The sequence below is a fragment of the Sipha flava genome, unplaced genomic scaffold (genome assembly GCF_003268045.1).
Source record: "Sipha flava isolate LNK unplaced genomic scaffold, YSA_version1 89_pilon_pilon, whole genome shotgun sequence".
Lineage (NCBI taxonomy): Eukaryota > Metazoa > Arthropoda > Insecta > Hemiptera > Aphididae > Sipha > Sipha flava.
This window is the reverse complement of record NW_020273631.1, coordinates 1,441,853-1,451,657: the sequence shown is the minus strand read 5'-3', so window position 1 is coordinate 1,451,657 and position 9,805 is coordinate 1,441,853. Positions and strand designations below refer to the sequence as shown.

The 9,805-nt window shown below is 30.1% G+C and overlaps 1 protein-coding gene across 1 annotated transcript; it reads left to right on the top strand.

Annotated features, from left to right (window-relative positions):
• Nucleotides 1-2,694: 2,694 nt before the first annotated feature.
• Nucleotides 2,695-5,851, top strand: LOC112693658 (zinc finger BED domain-containing protein 1-like). The gene is made up of 4 exons (XM_025568837.1): nucleotides 2,695-2,909; nucleotides 3,019-3,274; nucleotides 3,971-5,447; nucleotides 5,512-5,851. The coding sequence occupies exons 2-4, from the start codon at nucleotides 3,153-3,155 to the stop codon at nucleotides 5,686-5,688; spliced, it is 1,776 nt and encodes a 591-aa protein (XP_025424622.1). The 5' UTR covers nucleotides 2,695-2,909; nucleotides 3,019-3,152; the 3' UTR covers nucleotides 5,689-5,851.
• The last annotated feature ends 3,954 nt before the right edge of the window (nucleotides 5,852-9,805 follow it).

Here is a 9,805-nt window from a genome sequence, read left to right as displayed (position 1 = left end):
GTTCGTTCATCGTTCGCCATCATAAATTCATAAATATTGTAGTGGTATGATTGCATGGTTGCATTGTTCAAAACGATGATAGTTCAAAATTAATAAATCGTTCTCGATTGAACGATTTAATTATTCTTATCGTTCGTTCGTTCATCGTTCGTTCATCAACCAATCGTTCATTGAACTAGGTCGTTCATGAGCGACACATCCCTAGTATATTATATTATGTTCAGATGTATATAAGTATTGTAATCTATCGTTTCGCCACGTTTTGTATGTTCATATGTTTATTGTCGCTACAAACGTTACGTTGCTTACGTTAACTTAAGGTGTGTATTATGATTAATAATATTTACATGTACATTTAGTTTTTTTTCAATAAATAGTATATTTATTATTAATTTATTTTTTGCAAATGTAGGTATACGTATTATTATTATGGACGGAAAATTTTTAAATTACACCGGGCAGCAAAATACCTAAGGCCGGTCCTGCATGGATATAAAAACAAAAGCAGCTCATACGTACCTTTGTTTTTTTCGTTATTGTCTAGTAAATTGCCTTGTAATACGTTCAAGTCTGTATTAGACCACCTCAAAGGTTGTTTGTCTGACTATATTCCAAATAGAGTCTTCAGTGATTTCGAACCTACACCATAAAAATAGTGTAGACAGTCCTAAATCTGTTTATAAAATGGAAAGGAAAATGTTGAAACTTTTATTATAAATACAATAGCATGGTATATACCATATATACTGGATATATATTTTGAGTGACTGCAACTAGTACGTATAAATGGCCCGGCATGGCCTATTGGAAGAGGGTATTGAGCAGGGTAATTACACCCACTAGTGATCATTTACTTCACACACACTCTCATGATGGCGTTCACGCACACGTGTGACAAATTGCCTATATTCAACCCCTTAAAAACTACACGGATCGCCGAACATGCAATGCAACGTTGCACGAACGGCGGCTCGTTCATGAAGACCAGTGGTGGCCAAACTACGGTCCGCGGGCTAACTTTGGCCCACCATCATTTAATATCTGGCCCGCGAAAGTATTCTACATTATATCACTTATTTGCATAACTGTAATATTTTACATTTATGTAAAAAAAATTGAAAAATGCATTTTTTTATGGCCCGAAGTAAAAAAAGTTTGGCCACCACTGATGTAGACGGTACTTGAAACACGCACGCGCTGTTACTGTAACGGGGTGGATTGAACCAGTTTTTGTCGGTTTTTCCGACGAACACAAAGGTTAGGTAACTGTTAGTTTTTATTGTTCTAAAGTCACACCATGTTTATATATTTTTTGATATAAATGTAATAGCATATTAAGTACAATTCACTATTCATTACCACTATCTTATTGAAGTTTTGCATTGTAACTAATTATTTAATACTGTACTCTTGTCAAATGTTATAAAGGGTCCTTACCCGTTTATTTATAATAAAATAAAATAAAAATAAAATGACTACGATCAGTCATGGTACGACTCTAAACATCTAAACTATACATGAAAATGTTTGCGGCAAAATGCGCGCATTGACAATGGATCGTTGACGCTGCACGTGTTCATGGTGAATTAAAAATTACACTACGCCGTGCATGTAACGTTGCATTGCATATTCGGCGCGCTCGTGTGTACACGCCTTAAACTAACCGTTGATAAGTAAACAGATGATATTGTATCAATGATAAGGATAAAAGAAAAATTATTATCAATAAATAAAAATTTCTTAACGATGTCCGCCGGACCCGATCTTTTTAATTAGTGGAGAAGCGAGAGACTTAATCCATCGGACTAAATCTGCCGGATTTTCAGTTTTCAAGGATTCAATCCTTAGAACACCATACCCGGTAGGACTTTTTAGAAGATTTAATCCGTCACAGACCAAATCCGTCATAAAATCTGTTCAAGTGTGGCGGCCTATTGCGTACGTGACAGTAGGTTTCTGTAGTCATCATTCGTATTCGCAAGGCCGTATCTAGAAATTTTTTTCGGGAGGGGTCCAAAACATGTACATTGTAATTTTATTGAATATAGATTTTAACTTTTGATATTTGGTTAAAAATATACAGAAAAAGATTTAATCTTTTATTAAAATTAATATCATATTTTCATATGATATTATGATATAAAATTATAAGCAGTCAATGATTAATTGGAGCTTAAGTAATTTTTGGCTGAAAATATTTATGTTGGTATTAAAAATATAGTATTTTAAACATTCGTAAAATATTGAAGAAATTTCGGGGTGGTCCAGACTAGGGCTGTGCGATTATTTTTATTAATCGATTATTTTAATCGATTATTTTTAACGAAGGATAAATAATCGAATAACCGATTAACCGATTATTCGATTAATATTCGAATGTAATCGAATAATCGAATATAATCGAATAATCGAATTAATCGAATATAATCGAATAATCGAATAACCAAGCATAACATTTCAAAACAAAAAAATAAATAGGTATAGGTATTTTTGTTAAATATAACAAATAATACATGTCTTCCTAATGGCATTGCTGCCGCCGAAGGTTATCTATTTTTAAATAAAAAAAAACAAATAATATTAAATAAAAATAAAACAATAATTATAAGTGTTGCATGTTTGCGCGGGTCTACTAAATTATACAATGACATTTTATATTTATAATCTAAATAAACTGATAATGATTATGGTTAATTATTAGATGCTATTTATATTTTATCATTCATTCGTAATATTCCTAATATTTCTTATTGAATTATTCTTGTTTACACGGAGTACGGACGTCGGACGGTAAACACTAATTCGTAACTAGTTCGTCTCCATTCTCCATCAGCATTCAGCACATGTGGATTTTAATAATTATACCAAATAATATATTATACAGATTACAGAAATACAAAACAACGAAAGTAAGTACTTACTACCTACTAGTTATAGTAGTTACTAGTGGCTAACTATATCTTATATATATACATTGAGGAATTCATATAATTAAATATTTATTATTTATTTCAATAGTACTAAGTACCAACTACCAAGTATTCAATATGAGTTAGGTATGGCAAGTATTTAGTAAAGATGATGTTGGTCTTAAAGTGAAATGCTCAATATGTAAAAAGAAATATGCAAATCCAGGATCAAGTACAACGAACATGTGGAACCATTTAAAATTTAAACACAAGCCAAAATTTATTGAACTTGATCGAATTCGAATGGGATTATCAGGAAGTGCATTTAATCAAGACGTTTCCAATGTTTCCATAGACGAAGATGAGTAAGTAAACACTTATAAGCTCTAATGTAGATCATGATTCAATATAGTAAAATATTAGTTCAATATAAATTTGATTTAAAATACACACAAATTGTAATTATTTTTCACGAGTTTACGATTGCTAAGAATTTTGAATTTTACCGAAAATAGTAAAATAGTAAGTCAAATTAAATTTTTATGAGCATTTGAATTACAATATTAGATATACACTCAATTTCTGTTGTAGCAATTTTCTTATTTTTTAATTTTTTTTAAATATTTAGCTACCTATATAAAATAATAATTTAAAATAAGGTATGCTAAATACCATTATACACTAATAGTTACCTACTTAAAAAGTTAGAAATCGATTGAGTTCCTGCCTCCGGGGGTTGTCCTTATGGCTTATGGGCGATGCCGTGATGGTGACAACATAAATAACTAAATTTACCTAATATACCAAATATACTAAATATTTAATTGGTGGTGAAACTCTTCTACGCTCCACGGGTCCTATTAAAGACCTTGGTATTTTATTTGATCCAAAATTAAAATTCGATTGTCATATTCAAATGGTTATTAATAAAACGCACCAAATACTGGGTTTTATTAATCGCAATTGTGCGAATTTTACTGATAAATTTGCTTTAAAATCGATTTACTGCTCGTTAATCCGATCTAAATATACATTTACCTATTTCATAATATTTTTATCAGGTCTGAGATTGAGGAATCAAATTCATTAATATCACAACCTTCTACTTCAAATTATGAACCAGATTTAGGTCAATCAGATTCAACTGATTCATGTATTTATCCGTCTCCTATTACTGACCCCTCATCAATAGCCATTGTTCACAAAACAAATTCAACTCTAACTAAACAAATGAAAATGACGCAATTCACTCTGAATAAAAGTGCAAAAATCAAAATTGATAATGCACTTGCCTATTTCATTGCAACAAATATGATGCCGTACAGTTTAGTGGAAAAGGATGGATTCAAACTATTTGTAAATGCGTTAAATCCTAGCTACAAGCTACCAGGTCGAAAAACTCTTACAGAATCCCGAATTCCGTCTATGTATAGTGAAACACGTAACATTATAGGGAACATAATTAGGAGCGCCGATGTTTTTACTTTTACCACGGACTGCTGGACTTCAAGTTCAAACCAACCGTTTATTGGTCTCACGTGCCATTTTATCAACGATAATTTCAAATTAACTTCAGCCTGTTTGGGTTGCATTGAACTGTCGGAAGACCACACTGGGGAGAATATAACCGATGTAGTTCAAATGTTGTTTTTAGATTATGAGATACCGGATAGGAAAATATGTTCGATAGTGACTGATTATGGATCTAATATGCTAAAGGCTGTACGCAATTTAAATATACCACATGTAGCTTGTTTTGGCCATTCTCTTAACACGGCAGTTTCACGCATCTTTAATATGGACGAGATAAAAGATGTAGTCCATAAAATCAAATTAATCCATAATATATTTGCCCATAGTTGGAAGGCAGTTCGAGAAATGGGAAAAGTTCAGGAAAAATTTAGCTTACCAAATAAAAAATTTCCATCTTACTCAAAAACGCGTTGGTGGTCAATGTTGGAATTAATTAATGTTATTATTGAACAAGAACTTGGACTCACAAGTTTCTTACGAACATATAAAAATGGTGGATATAAAAATTTAGCTCTTCAAGAATCAGACATTATCGTGTTAAAAAACCTAAGTTGTATTATACAGCCAATCCGGGAAATAACTGATAATTTAGCTGGCGATTCATATGTCACGGGCTCGGCTATACTACCAGTTATTTTTTCACTTAAATCAAAATTATCTCAAATAACACAACTAAATGAAAGTGATGATACGGACATCAATGGAGGACAAATTAAAAACATGTATACAACTATTATTGAGGTTCTAGATCAACGCTATCAAGATAACGCATTACTGATTATGTGTACCGTATTGGATCCTAGGTTCAAAATCGAGTACATTAAGTATAATGATTTATCGGTTTTAAAGAAAACCATCGCTGAATTTTGTGAAACAACATACGAGCGTATCGAAAGTGATAGTTACGTCAACAATATTTCTAATCAACTGGCATCACAAAAAAAACCAAAAACTGGGTTGTCTGTAATTTTTGGTACTCCTGAAAATAATATGGATAATTTTCAAGTAAGAATTTGAAGATAAATTATTTTACTTTATTGTTACTACTTTTTTAATTTTATCATTGTAGGAAGTTCCATTAAGCCAAAAAATAAAAAATGAATTGGACTTATACATTAACAATCCAAAAATTGGCGTTGAACAAGATCCACTAGATTGGTGGAACATAAACAAGACAACTTACCCTATTATGTTCGTTTCAGCAAAAAAAAGTTATGACCATTCAAGCTACAAGCGTAGCGTCTGAACGTATTTTTAGTAAAGGGGGATTTATATTAACTGATCATAGATCATCGTTAACTAACGAACATGCCGGTCAGCTTATATTTTTAACTATGAATAAGGACTATATAGCTAAACCAGTGTTTTAAATATTATTTTATTTTAATTTAACTTCAAGATTAAGACTGACCCTTTAGGTAAACGGCAGTTCATATTTGTTGTATTAGTTTATTTTATGTTTTTATGAATAAATCGTTTGAACTAGACTATTTATTTGATTACTAATGGTAAATTATTATTATTAGAACACTAATATATTGTGTAGTATAAGTATGATTAATCGATTATTCGATTATTCGAGTGTTCGATTATTCGTTATTTCGGATAAAAATCGTAATACTCTCAGATTATTCGATTAATCGATTATAATCGTACATTTAACTAATATTCGATTATTGTGGGGAAAAAAATAATCGCGCAGTCCTAGTCCAGACACTCTGGACCCCCTTCCAGATACGACCTTGTGTATTCGTACTATATTTTTCATTCTATAGCATTGAACAATGAAAATACCAATTGATATTCGTAAATTGGTAGTTCAACTAAGAGAAGATAGTAATTCGTTCAGAATTATTGCACAAATAATAAAGAAATCGCACTCGACTGTACAATATATTATAAGCCGGTATAATGAAATTGTTTCTTTTGAAGATCGAAAACGTACTGGTCGTCCCCTTAAATTAAAAACATATCAAAAGAAGGCCATTCTGAGAACAGTTGTGATGGAACCAAAAGCCAGTGCACACAAACTGGTTAGTATGATTGATACTGATTTTAATGTAAAAGTTGTGCCACAGATCATTCGTAATGTTATAAGAAACGCAGGATATAAAGGTTGCGTAGCTAAGAAAAAAAACCATTTATCAATTAAATAAATAAAAAGAAACGTTTAGATTTTGAGAAGACACACATTAATAAGGGAAATGATTTTTGGAAATCCGTATTATTTAGTGATGAAAGTAAGTTTAATATTTTTGGTTTGGATGGGCGAGATATGGTATGGAGAAGCAGATGGATTGCAACAATTTGTGCCCCACAGTAAAACATGGAGGTGGTAATGTATAAGTTTGGGGCTGTATGAGCGCTGCTGGTGTTGGTAGTTTGGTATTTATTGATGGTATTATAGATCAACATATATACTTAAATATTTTGAGAAATAACTTGTATGCAAGTGTTGAAAAAATAAATATTGGCAATCCATTAATTTTTCAACAAGATAACGACCCAAAACATACCGCGAAAAAAGTTAAAGAATGGTTGTTATACCGAGGGCCAAAGCAAATTAACACACCTCCACAATTACCAGACATGAATCCGATAGAACATTTATGGGATGAAATAGGTAGACGCTTAAAAAATTATCAAACTAGAAACAAAAATCAATTAAAAAAATGCAAAACTTGAAGTATGGAACAGTGTTGACTCAGCTATTACAACAAAATTAAATGAATCAATGGAAAAGCGAATGCATGAAATAATTACAGCTAAAGGAGGACCAATTGACCATTAACTATGATAAAGTGATAATAATTATGATATTGTATTAAGTTAAAAATATTAATATTATTTTGTACGGAGACTTTTTTGCTGTTATTTTCTTAATATTATTTATAAATATACTTGTTAATAATTAAATAATTAATATATATGTTTTATTTTTCTAAAAACAAAATATTTATATTTAAATGTTTGTTAAAAATATGAAGTAATAGAACTTTTAAATTATCATTATTTGTTAAGAATCTATCAATAGTGTACGGAGACTTTTTTTACCCACTGTAAGTTAATTTTGGTTTTCAAGACCAGAAAAATATTTTTGTAAAATACCACATTGGATACAAGTTCATGGAATTTGGAAAAATATAAAAATAAAAATTTCGAAGAATTTTTAGATGAAACCATAATATTTATCTCGGTATTAATTGGGGTCTCACTGGTCTCGGGAAAAGTACTTAACTGTCTTCAAACTATTAAGTAAAAATAGCCATGTTACCCATAAATTACATTATTATTACCATGAAAAGTAAATCTATATTTCAAAAATAGGTATATATTATCATTGATTAAATAATTCTCAATTATTACGTAATTTGTATGACTGTTTTCAAAATTTGTACGGAGCTTGTTCACCGAGAAAAATTCGTTTTTCGCGAGAGGGGCAGGAATAACGTTATTCCAGCCCCACCCACCAGTAAAAATACACATTTTACAAAAATTTATTTTGCGAATAATTAGTACGTAATTTGTATGAATTTGAACGACCACTTTACCGCTTTTATTGATTAGCAAAGTGTTATATTAACAAAATATAAAATATTTTTAGAAGAATTCTGTATGCTTAAAATCTCTTATATCATTATATTCATAATTTTATTATTAGTATTTATACAAAGGCATACTGCAAACATACTATTTCTATTTTAAACATCTATATCGATGGCATTTTGTTGAAAGGGCGTATACCACAAAAATCGAAAAATGAGTTTATGGTATCAAAATTTTCAGAAAAAATAGGCACATAATCTGTAATATTGATATGGTTAAAAATATTAAGAATTATTCTCTATGTAGCGGATATAAGTTATCCATACGTCCTAAAGAATATATAAACATTTTAACGGAGAATTTTAAAAGGGCGTATACTACTACTTTTAATTTGACATGGTTATATTACTATTATATTTCTTGTTTTTATATTATTATAATATTTTATAATTATTTTTAAAACTATTAACAATATTAATTGTTTTTTATAATATTATTAGTAAAAGAAATTAAAAATAATTTTGTTTTGATTGCTTTCCAACCATTTTAAATAAATTAATATACAAATAATAATATTATTATATAATTATTGTTGACTATTATTGTTATAATAAAACAATGAATATTATAAGTTGTACAGAGGCTTTCAAAAAATTTGTAATGCTAAAAGAGCGTATACCACACGTGTAAATTTTTAACGTATGGGCGTTTGAATATATATGCTATAAAAGGGCGCATACCATGACTACTATCACTTTGAATGGGTGTCTGGCCAAAATAGCGAAAAAAAAACAGCGAAATGAAAAATAGTGAATTCAAAATATCGAAAAAAAATTTAGCGAAACTGAATTATAGCGATCGAAAATAAATCGAATGTTTGGGAAATAACTATAACAATTCTTGTACCGATAAAATCAGATATCAGTCAATGAGGTATATAATAAGTAATTATTAATAATATCATAACTATCTAATCAATCCCCTATCGTTTTTATTGTATGTAGTGAACACAGTACACATGTAGAAAAAACATTAAGTTGGGTTCGACGTTTGATGACATAAAGTATAAAAGTGTTGTGTATTGTAGTAGTGTAGTGTATTTTCTTTTTATAGTTAATTTTTGAATAATGGAATTTATTAAATCTAATAAGGGTAAACATTTTCTCGTGTATAATAGTTATACTTATAGAGAAGAAAAAATATACAAGGAGTCAAAGTATTGGAAATGTTTAGATATGCAATGCAAAAGTCGATTAACAACTACAAATAATACTACAATTAAAAAAGAGCCTTCAGAGCATAACCACGTTCCAGATATATGCAGATTAGAAGTTAAAAAAGAAGTCGAAAGAATGAAATCACAAGCACTATCGTCACAAGATAACCCTCAGCAAATAATTGCTTCATCGCAAATTAATCCATTTATATCAGGTGCGTTACCAGAGTTATCTAATTTAAAACACACTCTACGAAGAGTACGCCAACGTAATAACTGCGCACCGCCGAATCCTAAGTCACTTTTTAATCTCGAAATACCTGAAAAGTATACTTTAACCAAAGATGGAAGACAGTTCCTGCAGTACGATAGCGGCTCATCAGATGATCGTATTTTAATATTTTCTACTAAAGAAAATTTAGAGTTAATGATAAAATATAATAATTGGTTTGTCGACGGTACATTTAAGAGCTCTCCGATACTTTTCACTCAAATTTATACAATACATGTATTGACAGCCCATTTGTTGACACCTACTGTTTACGCCTTGTTACCAAATAAATCACAAAATACATATGTAAGCCTCCTTAATCAATTAAAA